Consider the following 20,206-nt stretch of genomic DNA (forward strand, 5'->3'; position numbering starts at 1 on the left):
CACTGTCTCATCGGATTGTTTTAATTGCATTTTGTACTGAAAGCTGGAAAGAAAAAAAAAACAACGTTGAGAAGTGGATCTGAAATTTTCTTCCTGTTTCATTTTATTCCGGTAAAGAATAACGTGTTCCGAATGGAACTGTCAGGGAATTAACAGTGGGTGCGCCGCTGCTGTAAATGGAGTTTACCAAATATTCTCTATCGCTCTGCCCGCAATATTCACAATCCAAAGATAGGGACAAGGAGTTTAACTTTGGTATAGTTTGTGTATACCTGCTTGTTATATACATTTTATATTGAAGATATTGACTCGTTAAATTAAGGCCCACCCAAAATTACTATGGGCCATCCAAAGATTAAATCCTGGCGCCGCGCCGGGTCGATCGACTCAGTCACCGCCTTCAGTCACCACCCCAAGCACCAACCACCGTCCCACCCTTCCTTTGTGAAACCCCGACAACATCACGTCCATGCCATTGCTAAGCAACAACAACACGAAAACAAGTCGAGAAAACCCTGTTCAGTCGATAGATGTCGAAACTACATCATTGCACAAGCAACGTTAATATAAGAGACCAGTGGTACGTCAACTTCAGCCTCTTTCACACAGCCATTCCGACAAAAACAAGGATAATGTGTCCCATGGTTTGTTCCGGAATTGTTTAATTTGGTTCATTCAGTTGTTTTCCGGAATCTGTGCATGCTTTACACACAACCCATAAAGACATGTGACATTTGGATGTGAGGTGTAATGCGTCGCATACATTTCACTAAACTGAAATTAACCTGACGAACAATCTGTGCTTTAGTGCTGATAATGAGGAGCTACCTGATCGCTGCTTCATTCCACTTTGCACGTATTTTTTCGTCGTGAAAAGTCACACAATAACGTGCATCATCACTACAACACTGCCTTTATGGCATTTGGTTCTGGCTTTTGTTCACACAGCGCTCGTTCTGTAATTTTCCGGAATCAGCACACATTGTGAAAGGGGCTTTACTAAATCAACAGTTACGTAGCTTACTGCATTCGGTGTTCGAAAAAGATTAATGAAGAATTAATGATGATTCTGAAATATTCTGTTGAGTATCACAAAGCCACAGCAGGCTAGGCTACAGTATACATGACTTGTGGTTGGCCTGGCTGTGCGTCAGTCAGAAAACAATGGGCCAATCAGAAGAGAGGCTCATGAATATTAATTAGATGGGCCAAAATTGACCTGTTCTTGACAGAGCTCCTAAAAAAGGAGCTGTAAAAATATATTGAGATGGATTTTGGCACTTATACCGCAAATATATATTATTAAGGACATCAACAACTAAAATAAACCTCCAGAAATGTGTACAATATGGGACCTTTAACTTTAGAGCGCATTATTGGAACACAAAATCACAAATAAAGGGGAAAAAAGCAGCCCATAGTAATTCCCTAAATGTGCATTTTCATTCATTCGTACACAACCAGTCAAAAGTTTTTGAACTGTAAGATTTTTTATGTTTTTTATAAAGGTTTCTTCTGCTCACCAATCCTTCATTTATTTGAAGGATTGGTGAACAGCATTTATCTGAAACAGAAATCTTTTATAACATTATAAATGTCTTTATCACCACTTTTGATCAATTTAAAGCATCCTTGCTAAATACAAGTTTTAATTTATATGATTTCTTTCTCCAAAAAGAAAAAAAAGAAGCTGCAAGCTACAAGCTGACTTGAATGGTATAGTGTATAATGTTACAAAAGCTTTTTGTTTTAGATAAATGCTGATCTTTGGATCTTTCTATTTATCAAAGAATTCTGATGTACTCAGCTGTTTATAATAAACAAATAATAATAATAATAAACGTTTCTTCAACAGCATATTAGCATATTAGAATGATTTCTGAAGGATCATGTGACACTGAAGACTGGAGTAATGTTGAATGCTGAAAATTTAGCTTTGATCACAAGAATAAATTACATTTTAAAATATAGAAAACACTTATTTTAAATAGTAAACTACAGTAAAAAGCCTTATTCTGTCCCAGATTTTTCCTTTACTAAAGTTGGAAACCCTCAGTGTAATGAAGAGTTTGCAAATAAACTTTTATTGAAAGATGAAGCAGTTAACTGTATTATTTACATCTGACAGCAGCTACATCACAAACCGTATGTAAACAAATTGTCTGTAAATTAAGTTTTGATGAAGATACTGTTTTCAAAACTCTTACGTGCACTAACTAAAAGTATTAACATAAATTTGAGGCCAGTTTTAAGATGCCAATCTTTTACTGTAATGCAAACAGCTGTAGTAAACTATAATATGCTACTAGATACATAAAGACACACATACACAAAACAATAACCTCACTCTCAAAAATGTATTATTTGTTTATTATTATTATCATTATTATTATTTGTTACATATATGGCATTTTCTCTATTGCTGTGAGCACATTTTAAGTATACATTTAGTTTAGTCAAGAGTACAATTTATTGATTTTTTATGGAAGCTCTTCATTGAGTTTCTTGACCACGTGTAAGGCTATGATCTTTGTTGCCAGCAGAGCCTCATTACAGGCCTGAGGGATAAAGCTGGGAGGAAGAAGAAACCCATATCGACCACGATCCTGAAGCTCAAAAGTGAAGGAATACTTTATCCCAAGATTATACGCCCAGTCATCAGATCCTCCAGGGGCTAAATCTAGTGAAAAAAAAACCAAACAGAATATTTACGTGAAAAAGAAATACAGATGTCAATAAAATACTTTTTGTTGTATTCTAAGAATAGACAGAAAGCTTACAAATGGTTCTTGCTCCAGGACCATATTTATAGTTATTCTTGTAATATCTGCGTATTTTTGTTGAGGCCTCCTTAACAAGTTCAAACTGTGAGAAACAAAAACAAATATGCTTATAGATTATATTTTACTTTGATTATTTACTACTTTCTCACTATGGCCTGCTACAAATGTGCATTCACTTCACACACCAGCTCATTGTGGTTTGGAATCTCGTCGTAAGAACAGGAGTAAGGAAACAGGAGCATCTGAGAGTAGGAGTGAATGGTGAGGTACAGCTTGATTGTGTCCTTATGGGAGCGCAGGAACCGTGCCACAGCCTGGGTCTCTGGTTCAGACTCTGGGTACTGACCGCAATATGTTGGATCACATGGATTACCAGAGGCTCCTTTTGCTTTAGAACACAGTGGATGAATTAAACAAGGAGAAATATCAGTTCTCAAGTAAAATATTCTCAAAAGTAAAATTCTAACAGTATTACTGCATCTCAATTCGAATACGTTCTGTCCTAAATAGTATTTGAAATTAGACCTGGTGTGTTCCAATTCGTATGTGGAAGTGAGTATCCCAAAGGGGTGGTTCTTGGCCTCCATGTTGTGAATTAAAATCATTTAATGCGCAGCTAGCCTTGTATTATCCCACTTATACCATAGTCATTTGTCAGCATTCACAAGCTGTTAATGATGTTTGCAGTGCAATTTTCATCAGTTATGGCTCGTTAGCTATAGCATTCTGTCCAGTTAAAATCAAACACAGAGATGAAATAGTGTGGTAAGATCACATTAATTTGAATGAATTATAACATTTATTTCAATTAATTATCGATCAAAGCTGTGTTACTTCAAAAACATCAATTTTACCACCTCGTTGATGAGGTATATAATATAGCAATCTAGTATCTGGGCTATTTTATTAATAGAAGTCGCAGGGCAGCGTTGACAACAGGTTTGTGTGTCTGCATCAATTAAAGCAGCGCATTAAAGGAACACTCCACTTTTTTTGGAAATAGGCTCATTCTCCAACTCCCCCCGAGTTAATAAGTTGATTTTTACCATTTTGAAATCCATTCAGCCGTTCTCCAGTTCTGGCGATATCACTTTTAGCATAGCTTAGCATAGATCATTGAATCCTATTAGACCAATAGCATTGTGTTCAAAAATGACCAACGAGTTTCGATATTTGTCCTATTTAAAACTTGACTCTTCTGCAGTAATATCGTGTACTAAAACTGGCGGAAAATGTAAAGATGTGATTTTCTAGGCCGATAAGATTAGGAACTACACTCCCATTCCAGCGTAATAGTCAAGGAAGTTTGCTGCCGTAACATGGCCGAAGCAGGCGCAGTAATATCACGCAGCACATCGCAGCACAACGTGACCAACTGCATGCACAGGGAGCGTTCCTCGTTGGAAGTTACCTTGCTGGGAACTAATTTCAGGCGCTGCATGATATTACTGCGCCTGCTGCGTCCATATTACGGCAGCAAACTTCCTTGACTATTACACCAGAATGGGAGTGTAGTTCCTAATCTTTACATTTTCTGCTGGTGATCTCAATGATCTATGCTAAGCTATGCTATAAGTGATATCGCCAGAACAGGGGAACGGCTGAATGGATTTCAAAACGGTAAAACTCAACTTATTAACTCGGGGGGAGTTGGAGAATGAGCCTATTTCCAAAAAAAGTGGAGTGTTCCTTTAACACAGAACGGTGATTAAACTGACTTGGAACTACTTGTGCGATTTTAATGCATACCTGCCAGCCAATCAGAATCGAGTATTCAGACAGACCATGGTATAACAGATAATATTGCTGTCACGTATCTGGTCTATCTCATCATGAACTCTTGCACACACATTCTGGACTTCAATCCCCATAAGCCACTGCACCAATCACTGCACACAGCTGCTCCTCGTTTCCCACTGAACTGATTGCTGCATACACCTGTTTATCATTTACCCACATGCATTTAAGCCACTCACACACACAGCCACCTTTCGAAGTCTTATTGTTCCATATGGTCGTAATTCTAAGCGTTTTTCTCTGTGTTGGATTATCTGTGTATGACTCTGGACTGTGTACCCCGTTGACGATTCCTGCTTCCTGCCATTGCGACCATTCCCTGTCTATCGAACTGTTTCCCGGATTACCTACGTTGTTCCTGTTTTCCTGGTGATTATTCTGGCTTGTTGACAATTCTAAATAAATGCTGCAAATGGATCCGCACGTCTCTGACCCTCCTTGTGACAGACGATTCCTGCTTCCTGCCATTGCGACCATTCCCTGTCTATCGAACTGTTTCCCGGATTACCTACGTTGTTCCTGTTTTCCTGGTGATTATTCTGGCTTGTTGACAATTCTAAATAAATGCTGCAAATGGATCCGCACGTCTCTGACCCTCCTTGTGACAATTGCCCACAACCCATTGCGTTGGATTAGGATTTGAATAGAACTACAAACATGACTGAAAAAACTACAAACATGGTGGACATGGAAGCAAAAGGGGTTTGAGTGATTAATAATATCTAACCTGAAAAAAAAAATATATATGTAATGTTATATTTAATCTGAAACAACATTGTGAACTTCTATAAAGATACATTTGGTCATTGACATTTAAATGCATCATTATGAAAACACACACTATTAATTTAAAATGTATTTAAAATGTTGCACTGCATTGTGTGTGTTTAGGATTAATGGAAATGTCTGTAAATTTAATGCACAGTGTCTTGGTAAAAAGTACTAGTATAGTTACATTTTTTTAAATGTTATAATGGTGTTATAATGATGAAGTGGTATGCCCCAAACATTGTGGAAAACGCAAAAGTACATACTTTTTCTTTACAAAAAGTACATAAGCACATTGTGATGCAACATTTTTTTTTAAATAAAGGTCCAGAATTTGGCACCTACTACACCAGTTTGCATCAAAATTTCTGTTCAGATCGGCTCCAGCACAGTCGCTGTCTTTGTTGGTTGAGCGGTTTTTCCTCCACATACGATCCTGTTTGGGAAAATAATAAATAAAAGCCATGAGGACGCATTTCGATTTTTTTTTTTAATAAGTACTGTTTTAAATAGTTTTTTTTTAATTAAAAAAAATTAAAACTACATGCACTATTATAATTTCAATGACATATTAAATGCACTTTAATAATACTACTTATAATAATAATAGAAGTAGTAGTTTTAGCATATTACTGTTGTCCATGTGTACTTGTATCCATCTGGGTTCATGACTGTCAACACGTAAACGTCCATATTATTTAAAATTTCTGTGATTTCAGTGTTCTGGTTGTAAAATGTAATTGCCTGGAAAAGAAAAAACAAATCTATTAAATTGGTACAAAACTATGTTATATGGCCACTCTAGTGCACAAACCAAGATCTCTAATTCTGCATTGAAGATTGGCTGTATATTGGCAAAACAATATACAGTTTAAACAAGCTCAAACAGATGTAGGACACTACATCTACATCGACATAATTAAATGCTTCACGATTTAATCCAAACAATGCGCAAATGGAAAGAGAGATTTGTACAGTGAAATGGGTTAAGTAGGGCCTACAAAGAAGTTGGTGAAGAAGTTGAGTATGCAGAAAGCGCTAAGTGTTAAAGGAGATGAAATACTTTATACGTACATAATTGACAAACCACATGCAAAAGGCTGGAGCGATCCACTCCCGTGCATGAATACCACAGTCAATCCACATGGCCCTCTTCACCTCATCCCTCCTGCCTGACAGCTGCAGTGTGAAGACAGACAAACAGATGCATTGTAATGTGTTCGGTAAAATGCATTCAAGCAATACTCAGATTTCTAGTGTATAAATCAACATCAATACAAATGAGTATACCTTCAGAACATAGAGTGGCCGTTTTTCAGAAGATGACCCAATAAGAATTACTTTCACCATGTCTGAATGGTCTTGCTTGGTCCTGTTTGTCCAGTAATAGATCTGAGACAAAGGTTAAATTGTGTATTGAGATTGTTTTAGTTAAATTCACCTTAACTTTTACATTTGTTTACTCATTTTTGTCAGCTTACATCTTCTAAAGAATGATATCTCTCGAAAAACACGCCTCCACTCCGGGGATCCGACGTATCATTTCTGGTCTGCATCTCAATTAGTGCTGGTGTGTTTTCCAAAAGCATTCTGCAAAAATATCAAAAGCACAAAATTAAACATAAGAGTCTTATGAATCAAGAATTTGCTTTTCCAACATATGCAGACATCTTGTAGATAATAAAAGTAGTCAATATAACATGTAAATAATCATAATACATTGTAAATACATGTACATGTTCTAAAAAAGGTACCTAAACCCTCCTGCTGTGTTAAAATTTGGGTGCTACTTTTTTGTTGGAATCAAATTAACCCCGATTAGTTTCCATGCAAAAAACACACATAATATGCAAATATTTACACTAAAAAAACCTAAAGATTCATGTAAAAAAAGATAAGTAAGATTTTTTGTTTTTAAAAGAGGTTTCTTCTGCTCACCAAGTCTGCATTTATTTAATCCAAAGTACAGCGAAACATGAACATTTTGAAATATGTTTACTACTTAAAATAACTGTTTTCTATTTGAATATATTTTGAAAACGTAATTTATTCCTGTGATTTCGAAGCTGAATTTTTTGCAACATTACTCCAGCCACATAATTGTTCAGAAATCATTCAATGTAATATTTTGATTTGCTGCTCAAAAAAAAAAACATGTATTATTATTCTTATGTTAGAAACAGCTGAGTAGAATTTTTTTCAGGTTTCTTTGATGAATAGAAAGTTCAGAAGAACAGCATTTATCTAAAATAGAAATTGTACATTTTTTAATATATTCAAATAGAAAACAGTTTTTTTTAAATAGTAAAAATATTTCAAAATTGTACTGTTTTGCTGTACTTTGGATCAAATAAATGCAGGCTTGGTGAGCAAAAGAGACTTCTTTAAAAAAACAATAAAAATCTTACTGTTCAAAAACTTTTGACTGGTAGTGTATGTGAGTAATATATGGTAATATAATAATTACCATATTTTTTTATTGTGTTATTTATTGTTAAAATTCAACCCAGATAATTGTATTTTCAAAATTAAAACAAAATAATTTTTATTTATTTATTTATTTAGTTAGTTATGATTACTTGTAGTAACTACAAGTATCTAATGTTAAATACCAGTACCACTGGTATTGAACTGAACTGAATCAACATTGAACTGACTCAAGCTGATTAGCAATGCTGCATGTGATTGTTAAACTGCCTAGCTGATCAATTAACTTCATACTGTTATTGATCTGAAAAGACTTGAGCTAAATAATGACACTTTTGTCTTTTAGAGTTGCTATGCAGGGGAATCTGTAAGATGCTATGCAGGAGAGCTGTATCTAAGTCTGAAATCTCATAGCTCAGATTTCATAATTGCTTCTGCTGTTTTACTGTTTAACTCTGTGAAGCTGTTTTGACACAATCTATATTCATATAAGGTTAATACAGTCTTCATTCCACCAAATTAACCAGGTTTGCTTACCTATAAGTAATGCCATGTTTGCGTAGGAGTTCAGTGACAAACACCACACTTGTTGACCGAATGTAAAGGTGAACCTCAGAGTTTGTTGTAATGTAACTGGGTGAAGCAGGCTGCCACAATACTGTCTGATCAAGCACAGAACATGAGTTTACATGTTAGCTGAAACACACAGGATTAGCCTGAGGGTCAGATCGATACATCAAATCAATAAACAGCAAATTCTGTATAGGCTGTTAATTTGTAAAAAATAATTCTTACTTGACTTGACTCTACAGTAGATATCACATCTTTTAGCAAATTTGATTTTCACAATCATCTTCTGACACAATGCTAGTCAATAAATGTCAACAAATAACCTCTTACCTCATTGTGACTTGTTAAGTTCTGCACTGTGTCCACATGTTCCTGTGTGGATACAGTGATTGACAAAACCTGGTCACTGTGTGTGAAGAAAGAAATATCAGCAGTCATTTATTGTAGTATTACATATAATATATTATAATATATAAGGTCATAGCAACCTTTTTATCTTACAATATGGATTTTGATTCTCGCAATTCTGAGAAATAGTCTGACTTACGATATAGCAGTTCTGACTTTTTTCTAATAATTTCTGAGAGTTAACATTTTGCAATTTATTGTTGTTGTTGTTGTTGTTCTGACAGGAAAAAAAGGTAATTGCCATTTTTTTTACAATTCAGATTTTTTTTGTTAATTGGGCAATAGTGTTAAAAATATCCTCATATGCAAAAAAATATATGTTTTATATGTAACATTACTTAATTACTACATAATTGTGCATAATTATTCACAATAAACACTTCAGTAAAGAATTTACCATTTTCAGTTTATTATATATTTATTTCAAACTTTTGATTGTCATAACATCTCTCAACTATTAGCAACATGTGCTATTCTACCTTAGTATTTAGGTAGTATTCTTGAAGCTACAATGTTTGTTTATCCACATTTAATAGATGGAGATACAAAAAATGTATTGACATCTAAAATAGTTTTAAATGTTAAACAAAAAACAAATCCCACAGTAAGATTCCATTTTATTGTTTAAAGTGAGGTTTCACATTGATTACAATATGCTAAGGCTGACATACAACAGAGATCTGATGTCTTGCGTGCTGCTACAGCAACGACTTAATTAAATATGATTGTATAATGCATAATGTTAGGAAAAATATGACTTACTGTTCTGATTTGCAGATACATTTCTCAAGAAAGATGCTAAAACATATCAAATAAGCCAGTTGTATTAGGGGCCTCATGTTTTTGTTCTGTCTCCAAATAGTTTGTGCAAGAATGTAGACAAGGTACGAGGCCAGTATTGATCTAGAACTGTTTGTTTGCTGGTTAAAATGTACTTTGAATTAGCTCTGTGTAGATTAGATTTTAAAAGCTTCCAAACGGATGTTTGTATAATATTTATGAGAACTGCTGTATCCTTTTTCTTTTAATTAAGTATAATTTAAATGGTGCCATTCTATCTCAACTGTTAAGGATAACATTCGTTTCCTGGGATTAGCAAAACGCATAGGCTTGCACCAGGTGGCAGCCAAGGGCATTTTATTTTTTTTATTTATTTTTTTTTTTTTACAAAAAGGCGTTTAAAACAAACCAGATGATCAGTTAGGCTCCAGTCCAGCAGGTGGCGAAAATTCCGTTTGACAACAGCCATTAAAACTCCAGAAGAAGTAAAAAAAACACATTCGACCAGTGGTAAGCGCTTCCGGGTTTGGAAGCAAGACGTGTTGTGTTGTCATATTTGAGGAAGATGTCAGCGCACGATCACCTGTCTTTTTGTCTGTGCGATTTAATTAGGTAAACATTTTAAATTATTTATTAATTGTGTAGATTTTAATACCAATGCCTGATAAGTAAAATCCACTAAACTCTCGTTGATCCTTTGTTGCCACAGGACGAATGTTTAATAAAATTAACGTTGCTTACTCAGTTTATTTTGTTTCGAATGAATGAAGCGATCAATTTATTTGTATTTTGTAAACATGTAACGTTATGTATGTATATTAATCTGCAGATTTGTATTATTTCAATACTTCAGACATTCCCAAGAGAGAATTGGAGCACATATAATTTCTATTTATGTTAAAGGGAAGCCATTTACACGTGTGACTTATTTCTTTGATACTGATTAATAGATATTCATCAGTTAATACAAAATTTAGAGGAGACAGAGCTGGTTAACATATTACAAGAAACACTGTCACAGTGTACATCCGTATTAGCTTTGAGAGCTTGTATAATCATGTACTTACTTTTAAAGGCCGGTTTATAGTTAAGTGTGCATTGTGATACGAAACTCTGTATGTAAACTGATATTAATAAGAAAGATGGATTATTGTATGTGGCTTTTTCTTTCCACAGGTTACTGTGGTCACTGCTGTTGCCATGCTTCTATCTGAGTCTTGTCCTGACAGCCACCCTCTTCCTCTTTATCATGGGAGTGAGAACCTGGCTGCAGATGAAGAGGAAGAGTAGAAGGGCTCAGGATGATCGGCCTGCTGTGGCCTTCTTCCACCCGTACTGCAATGCAGGAGGAGGAGGAGAGAGAGTGCTGTGGTGTGCTTTACGTGCTCTTCAAAGCAGGTCAGATATTTTAGCTCTTTAGAGTGAGCTATTTATTTGGCCAGACATTTATGGGTCAGTGACAAATAGGGAGTGAAAGCATGCAAAACAACATAAATAAAAATAATATATTAAAATAAACACTAATCCAAATTTTTAGATCATTTTATGCAATATATATGTATATATACATATAATTAATAACAAAGACTCGCAAGTGTTAAGTAGTCAGAAGACTTTTTGTAAAATCTATTATAAAATTATCATGCCTAACTACAATGTTATCAGCATGACTTGAACCTTTTAAACTGTCTGTTACTTCTTGTTTACTGGTGGAAAACTATACCATTAATATGAAAATATTGACATTAACCTTTGGAACCAAAAAGAATATAACTGTACTTTTTACAAGTACTTTAGGATCCTCATTTATATTTAACTTAAAACTTAAAAGTTTAGTACAAAAACCCTAGAATGTCTGTTATCTCGGATGACATTTACTGCAATTTCAATGTGAGGATGAATGTTTTTCAAGCATTACAAATCATTTATTTATATGTCATTAATTTTATAAATTATAATTTAATCATTTATTGATTACTTGATTTTTTAAACAATTTTTTAATTTTTATTTATTTTATATATTTTTAGAAGCTGTCTTTTTTTATTGTAAGAGCAAACTATTATTTCACATGATGTCTTGAATCTCATAAAGGGATAGTTCACCCAAAAATGAAAATTCTGTCATTAATTACTCATTCCGAACCCGTAAAACCTGTTTATGTTCGGAACACAAATTAAGATTTTTTTTTTATTAAATCCAAGAGCTTTCTAATCCCTGTATTGAATTGAAGCTGTCTTGAATGCTTATATCAGCAAGGCAGGGATTCAGCATGAATTTAACAAAAGAAATTCTAATCTCATTTTTTAATCCCATATATTTCCGCAGGTACCAAGATGTTTCCTTCGTGGTTTACACAGGTGATCAGGGCGTGACAGCTGAAGAGATTTTAGATGGAGCGCGGCAGCGCTTCAACATCAGACTCCCCAGAGCTGTTAAGTTTGTGTTCCTAAAACATCGTCTCCTGGTGGAGGCAAAACTTTACCCACACTTCACACTTCTGGGGCAGAGCGTGGGCTCCATCTTCCTGGGCTGGGAGGCCTTGACTGAGTTTGTTCCAGACCTCTACATCGACTCAATGGGCTATGCCTTCACCCTACCAGTGTTCCGTTATCTGGGTGGTTGTCATGTGGGAAGCTATGTGCACTACCCAACCATCAGCACTGATATGCTGTCAGTGGTTCGAGAAAGAAACCCAAGGTTAGTCAAGAAAGTCATGTTATTGTTGTTGTATTAAATGTGAAAAGGTGAGTCCACTGTTTTAATGTTTAATACTTAAACCTTAATTTTGTTGCTGATGTAGAGGTTAAAAGAACTACATAATGACTCCACTGTAGGTGTGTCATAATTTTATGATTGAATTTGAGTACTTGATTGAAAAAATCAAAAAATCCTTGATTGCATGTTGCCCTTGTTTACTGAGTAACCGCAAGTTGTGCATTCCACAATGAGAATCTATGAAACGCATTATTAGACCGTTTACCAAGATAATATATGATATATTAAACCCATTTAAAAACCATAATAAAGCATAATGCTATTGTGAACTCTCAAACAATACAGTTCAATTAAATAAATATATGCAATGCAGGTTTAACATATGTGCTTTAATTATTTATATGTGTGCTCCACACAAACTGTTATCATTTGTATGTAATGTATTTTAGTTTTTTTGCTTATAATACATTGCTTCTATTGCTTATAACTGTATTTTAACAGTTTTGTTCAATAACTTGCTTTTGATGCTTTATTTAAACTAATTATTGCCTCATTGCTATTATATATGTATTTTAAGTAATTTAAAAGGCTATGTTCTCTTAGGCATGTTTTTATTTCTACAAAAAAAACTTGATTAATTGTCAGAATAATTGACAAATTACTTGATTACCAAAATAATTGTTAGTGGCAGCTTCAGTATAATTTAATTTTTAAAATTATACAAAATAAAAAAAAAAATATAAAAATTAAGATATATCATATTTTAATTCACTCTCTCAGCATTTTTTTATTTTTATTTATTGATTTAACCTCCCCTTGGAGAACCTGGATATATGAGGAAGTCTAATTTGAAAAGTGTGATTTCTAAACCTGGAAAAGTCATGCAAATTAATAAAATCTTAAAACACAATAACCATTTTTACGATTATACATTTTTGTAAAAAAAATGGCAAACTCTAAAATATTTTATTAAGTAAAAATTATGCATGCAAAGCATTTCTTAGCCAGTAAATCAGCACTGGAAATGTAATGCTACCTTTTTTGTTGAATATGTCATATTACAAAAGTAAAATATGTTTTCCAGTTTTCATGTGTATAATTATATTTACATACACCACAGTTCAAAAGTTTTGGGTCAGTATACCTTTTTTCTGAATAAATACATACTTTTATTTAGAAAGGGTTCATTAAATTGATCAAAAGCAAAAGTAAAGATATTTATAATGTGTACGAAAGATTTGTATTTTAAATAAACGTTATTTTGCACTTTCTGTTTGTCAAAGACTACTAAAAATGTTTAAAAACATTGATAATAATACAAATTTTTTTCTTAAACAGAAATCAGTGTATTAGAATAATTTGTGAAGGATCATATGACACTGAAGACAGGAGTAATGGCTGCTAAAAATACAACTTTGCATTACAGGAAAAAAATACATTTTTAAATATCAGTACAGTTGTTTTAAATTGTAATAATATTTCATCATATTACTGTTTTACAACATTATTGATTAAATAAATGCATCTTTGGAAACTTCTTACAGAAACATGAAAATCCTTACTGACCCCAAGTTTTTGAATGGTAGTATATGTATAATTGGCATCTATTGAAATCTGACATATGTAATTACATACATGCATTCTTATATCTTCATTTTAGGTTCAATAATGCAGACTACATCTCTAGTAACCCTGTACTGAGTGCCATCAAAGTGATTTACTACTGTGTCTTCGCACTGCTGTATGGCCTGGCTGGCTCTTGTAGTGATGTAGTCATGGTAAATTCCACCTGGACGTTAGGTCACATTCTGGCTCTGTGGCGAGCTCCTAACCGCACCAGTGTGGTCTATCCACCGTGTGATGTTCAAGCCTTCCTGGACGTGCCTATTGGGGACGAGGATGAAGAGAAAGAGAGAAAGAAGTGTCACTCGGTGGTCTCTGTGGGTCAGTTCCGGCCTGAAAAAGACCATCAACTGCAGATCAAGGCTTTCAGAAAGCTTCTGGACAAGAGGGGGGAGGAGACTGCCGGGCGAGAGACCGTGAAGCTGGTGTTGATTGGTGGATGTCGTAACCAGGAAGATGAAGATAGGGTACAGATGTTGAAGGGATTGTGTCTGGATCTGGGTGTGGCAGATAGAGTGGAGTTCAAACTCAATATTCCGTTTGAAGAACTGAAGAAAGATTTGACAGATGCCACCATCGGGTTGCACACAATGTGGAATGAACATTTTGGTATTGGTAAGAAATATCTTGCTTTCAGCAAGTTCAATCTTAAAATATTATATAGGTTACTTAAAAAAAAAAAAAATTCAAGAACATAAAGATGGTGTGTTGTTTACAGAACCAGTAAAAATAATAATTAATTAAATAGTATACAAATAATTATTAAAAAAAATAAGATAAATCAGTTTTATATACAAATAAAAATAAATATACAAATAATTATAAAAATTTTTAAAAATCAATTTAATTAATTTAATTGAAAAAAGTAATTTATAAAAACAATAACATTATTTTAAAGATTTTTATTAAAACAGTATTTTATTAAAATGTTAAATTAATAAAATGTTAAATAAAAAATATTAAACAAATTAATATTTTTATTTTTATTTTTTTTGCTTTGTTTATTTGTCAGATATTAATGAAATTGGTAAAGATTTTTTTCTTTATAGTGCATATTTGTCAGTGTTATTTTAGTATCATCGTTTTTGTTAATATTTTGAATTAGATTGTATTTTATATTTTCTGTTAAAACTTTTTATTTATTAGTTTTAGTTTACTTATTTGTAGCTATTTTAGGCCTTTAAGTTAAACTAAATAAAAAAGGGTAAGATAAAATTATATATATATATATATATATATATATATATATATAGTCAGTAAAAATAATAATTAAATTGTATACAAATAATTATTAATAAAATAAATACATTTTAAATACAAATACAAATAATTATAAATACATTTTAAAAATCAATTTTAAAAGTTAGTTGAATTTTTTTTTTATAAAAGCAATAATAGTTTTAAAGATTTTTATTAAAACAGTATTTTATTAAAATATTAAATTAATAAATTGTTAAATAAAAAATATTAAATAAAATAAATAAAATAAAATTTCAATGTCTATATAGTTCTTATTAATTTTTATTTATTAGTTTTAGTTTACTTATTTTTAGCTACTTTAGTCCTTTAAGTTAAACTAAACAAAAAAGGGGTACGATAAAATGATATCTATCTATCTTTCTAGCTTTCTATCTTTCTATCTTTCTTTCTTTCTTTCATTTTATTTTAATGTAGGTAACAACATTTTTTTTTAGGGTTTTAGTTTCAATGTTTGTTAACTAAAAACCCTGATATTTACATGACCGCTACACTAACAACTAAACAAAAATAAGATGAGAAAAAAAAAACATTTTATTACATTACGTTTCATTACACTTAGAACTAAATTAAAATAAGATATATAATTTATTATTTTTATTTTATTTTATTTACCCTAAAAGTTTGTTTAGGGATATACTTCAGATCTTTATTGTTAACAAAAACCCTGTTATTTACATGGATGTTACACTAACAACTAAATCAAAGTAAGATAGGAATATATATATATATATATATATATATATATATATATATATATATATATATATATATATATTAGTGGTGGGCCGTTATCGGCGTTAACGTGCTGCGTTAACGTGAAACTCTTATCGCGCGATAAAAAAAATATCGCCGTTAATCTATTCTCAAATTTGGGTTGGGAGCTGGGTCTAAACTACGCAAGCTATGATGACTTTCACCTTGATAGTTTAACGCGGATGTATACCGAAGACTGTAGAATATGGTCGCGCGTTTAAGTCTCCTCCGCCAAAACACAGACGGGATCGCGTCGTCCTCCATTCATAAAAACCGAATCTACTATAGCGAAATGCCACGTAAATTCGTCGTTTTTTGGATTCATAAATCAAATGTTGGTCAGTCACTTAATTCAAATCGCGATATGGACTAGTGTCTGTGAAAACTGAAATGCAAAAAGACCGTTTTAATATGAATCCGATATGTTCCGTTTGCCTAGCTGTATGTATGCATTGCGGAGACGAGCTTTTACTACACGCATACTGAAACCCACGTGACGCTCCCGGTAATTTTTGGCATTTTCATCTCACATGAACAGATAAACTCAATCTCCCAAACTGCTGTGAGTGTCACTTTTACCGTTTCATTTGAGAAAACTAGCATCATATCACACTGTATGACACAGAAACTTCACGGCAACCTGTCAAAATAAAAGTACGGTGTAACATGTAATGGGCTGGGTAGGTGTTGACGTTAAAAAAAACACAATCTAATAGGGAGAAAAAATAATTTCATTGTTAGTTAGTTAGTAAACACAAGTACATCTAATTGAACATAATTTATTTTCATCAACAAATTATCATAGAACAGCTTTATGAGCTTTATGATCCATTCTCAAAGACTTTAAGTCATTATTTGGGTAGCACACATATTCTGAATGCCTTCAGCAGAATTCAAATTAGCCATTTTAATCTAGATTAATTCCAAAATTTAATCTAGATTAATCTAGATTAAAAAAAATAATCTATGCCCACCCCTAATATATATATATATATATATATATTATTTTGTTTTAGGTAACAAAAATGTTTGTTTAGGGTTTTAATTTAAACTAAAACCCTTATATTTACATGACTGTTACACTGAGAACTAAACTAAAATAATTATATATTATATACAAATATATTTTATTATTTTATTTTAGGTAACAAAAATGTTTCTTATCTTCTCCCACATCTCCACAGGTGTAGTGGAGTGTATGGCTGCAGGAACAATCATTCTGGCGCACAAATCCGGTGGTCCAAAGTTGGACATTGTAGTCCCCTATGATGGTGGTCCAACTGGCTTCCTGGCAGACGATGAAGACAATTATGCAGACGCCATGGAACGAATCCTTTCCATGACTCCCGCAGCTCGATTAGAGATCCGACACCGGGCACGTCTGTCCGTCACCCGCTTCTCAGACCAGGAGTTTGAAGGCTCATTTCTTGCAGCCATGGAGCCTCTAATGTCAACACTAAGACAGTGAGTGATAGAGGAGGGGTTTGTGGTATTCTACTTCATGGTGACTGACTATAGTGAATTAGCTTGATATAGTTCAGTCTAGTTCACAAGCATGTGCTGGCCCCATAATGCTGACTACAAATCATTCCTTGTCTAGAGCAGAAGTGAGCACTTCATGCCCGCCTGTCTTGTGAAAATTTGCTCTTTAAGTAACATCACTAAGGGAAAGGAAAAGCATCATGGGTAATGCTAGTTCTGGTGAAATGCCACCTTTTGCTTTAATTAATGACTAGAATGACACTGAACGACAAATGAATGATTTTGTTTCTTTAAAAGCTAACACGTGCAGTTTTGTCTTCATATCTGTTATATGTACATTATATATGTTAGTGTATAATTATTATAGGTTTTTTTGTGAAAGGTTTCAGAGAGTTACACAACAAGACTACAATGTATCAAAAAAGTGATATGTATTATACTAGTGCTTTATGTTTTTATTTTATTTCAGTTTTTTTTAATAAATCAATGGTGGTCTGGAAGTATAAACAAGATGTTTGTCCTGTTAGTTGAAATATAGTTTGTGTTCACTATTACTGCATCATTTTAAGTAGCAAGTTTCTATGTAATTATTGCATTTACAGTTATTGCACTGAAAAGCTCTCATGTGTGTCACATACAGCTGTCCAAACTTTTTACATCATTAACCAACCTCCAGTAAAGAATTGGTTTTGCATTATAACTGCTGTATGCAGAAAAGCTGTCCCAGGAGCACAGATTCTGGGTAAGGGAAGCAGTGTTTGTCTGTCTAGACTAGATAGAAAAGTGAGAGAGGGGCCAAATTAAACAGCGTGTAGTATCTGGGAAATGAGGAGAGAACTGAGAGGGTTGGGAGTATTTAAACAGCTAGTAACAGAAATCTTCAGCAAATTTATTAAATAAAAGAAGTACAGTTTTACTAAAGAGAAAAAAGTTATGTGAACTCAATATCTGATTATATTAAGCAAAACTCAAACTGAATGAGTTACAGCAGATTTTATTTTGTCAGCATGCTTTGCTTACAGCTAGACTGTTAAAGGAGAGCAATTACGTTGAGGTTGTGTTTGTGTGTTTGTGCACAAGATTAATAGGAGAGATCTCTCTATGCAAATAGTTTCATGCAATTTTATCAAGCCACACAAAGTATTTAAACTGATTTATGATTCAAATTAAGAAATATTCTCCTTTTTTTGTGGACTCAAAGTGAAGTGAACAAGCTAACAGTACTCTTACTTAAATTTAAACTTTAAGGCAATCTTTTTTGTTTTCAAATTGTGAACCTTAACATTGGGTGTTAAATTGTGCGTGTGGAACAAATACTTTCTAATAATATTATATATTATTTATAATACTGTACAGTGCTTGTCATTTGGAAACATTGTAATTACAAAATGGTTCTGATTAAGTCTCTTCTCACCAATGCTGCATTTGTGTGCTCCAAAATGCAGTAAAAATACATTGTGACATATTATACTGAAAATTTGGCTTTGCATCACAGGAATAAATTACATCTTAAAATACACTACTAGTCAATTTTTTTTTTTTCAAAAGAACAGTAAGAAGTCTCCTCTGCTCACCAAGCCTGCATTTATTTGATCTGAAGTGCAGCAAAAACAGTAAAATATTTTTTTTCTATTTAAAATAACTGTTTTCTATTTGAATATATTTCTAAATCGAATTTATTCCTGTGATTTTAAAGCTGAATTTTTAGCATCATTACTCCAGTCATGATCCTTCAGAAATCATTCTAATATGCTGATTTGCTGCTCAAAAAACAATTATTATTATTGTGTTGAAAGCAGCTGAGTAGAATTATAAAAAAATTATACTCACTACAAGTTTTTGAATGATTAAGTGTATAATGTTACACTATATACATTTTAAAAATAATCAAATATATAATAATAATAATCGCAATATTACTGCTTTTGCTGTATTTTGGATTAAATAAATGCAGGCTTGGTGAGCAGAAGAGATTTCTTTAAAAACCTTTCAAATTTCATTTTGACTTGTAGTGTACAGTAGTCAACATTCGAAGTGGATCAAAAAAGTTAATCAAAAGTTGTCCTAAGATAAGAATGGGTATTCTTTTTGGTTTTAGGACAAATTTGATGAAAGGTTTTGATCCACTTCGAATGTTGACTACTGTATATTAATATACAAAATGGTAATTTTAATTTTAAGTTGTAAAAATATTAATGTTACTTGGTATGAAGAGACTTCATTAAAACATTTAAAACATCATAATGTTTCCATACTTCCATATACAGGTAATCACGACTGAATTTTATTATTATTATTATTATTTGTAAGTTATTTGTAAGAGTATTGGAGTACATTTTAAAAGAAAATATTATTCCAGTCTGTTTAGTTCAACATTTCACATTTAATTTGATGCGCTACTTTGTAATTAATTTTGAAATTTACTAGTTTTCATTGTATGCTTTTAACAATATTATTGCCTTTTACATTTTTGCTAATTCATAATTTTGTGCTGTTAAATATATGATAAAAAGCCTATGATGGAACATTAAATGTCACATTCCATTGTAACAACCCCACATACTTTGGCAACACCTCCTTTATTAGGACATAGTGTCACAACTGTCAACATGTTCAGTGAACTTTGAACATAAGTTTCATTATTACTGAACAATAACTGTGTAATAGTTCAAATATGTGTTTAACAGACTATACAGAAATAAACCAACCCTGAGAAATATTCACAGGAGTAAGAAGTGTTGAAGATCTGTTGGTAAGAGGAGTTCTCAGAAAATACTATTTGTCAAGAAAACAAGATTTCATCTTGACTTATGACAAAATTAGATGTCTGTTCACATAG

At 32.8% G+C, this 20,206-nt stretch overlaps 2 protein-coding genes across 2 annotated transcripts; one reads left to right on the forward strand and one right to left on the reverse strand.

The window, feature by feature from the left end:
* Window positions 1-2,352: 2,352 nt before the first annotated feature.
* Window positions 2,353-9,656, reverse strand: cpb2 (carboxypeptidase B2 (plasma)). Its single transcript, XM_073842875.1, has 11 exons — window positions 9,516-9,656; window positions 8,676-8,751; window positions 8,313-8,437; window positions 6,830-6,938; window positions 6,639-6,740; window positions 6,423-6,527; window positions 5,982-6,092; window positions 5,694-5,784; window positions 2,969-3,171; window positions 2,781-2,865; window positions 2,353-2,680 (listed from the first exon to the last, which is right to left on the reverse strand). The coding sequence occupies exons 1-11, from the start codon at window positions 9,590-9,592 to the stop codon at window positions 2,481-2,483; spliced, it is 1,284 nt and encodes a 427-aa protein (XP_073698976.1). The 5' UTR covers window positions 9,593-9,656; the 3' UTR covers window positions 2,353-2,480.
* A 398-nt stretch (window positions 9,657-10,054) lies between these two features.
* alg11 (ALG11 alpha-1,2-mannosyltransferase) lies at window positions 10,055-17,843 on the forward strand. Its single transcript, XM_073843315.1, has 5 exons — window positions 10,055-10,145; window positions 10,710-10,931; window positions 11,860-12,231; window positions 13,910-14,487; window positions 17,070-17,843. Exons 1-5 carry the CDS (start codon window positions 10,099-10,101, stop codon window positions 17,351-17,353), a joined length of 1,503 nt encoding a protein of 500 aa, XP_073699416.1. The 5' UTR covers window positions 10,055-10,098; the 3' UTR covers window positions 17,354-17,843.
* The last annotated feature ends 2,363 nt before the right edge of the window (window positions 17,844-20,206 follow it).

The sequence above is a fragment of the Garra rufa genome, chromosome 6 (genome assembly GCF_049309525.1).
Source record: "Garra rufa chromosome 6, GarRuf1.0, whole genome shotgun sequence".
NCBI classification, from domain to species: Eukaryota; Metazoa; Chordata; class Actinopteri; order Cypriniformes; family Cyprinidae; genus Garra; species Garra rufa.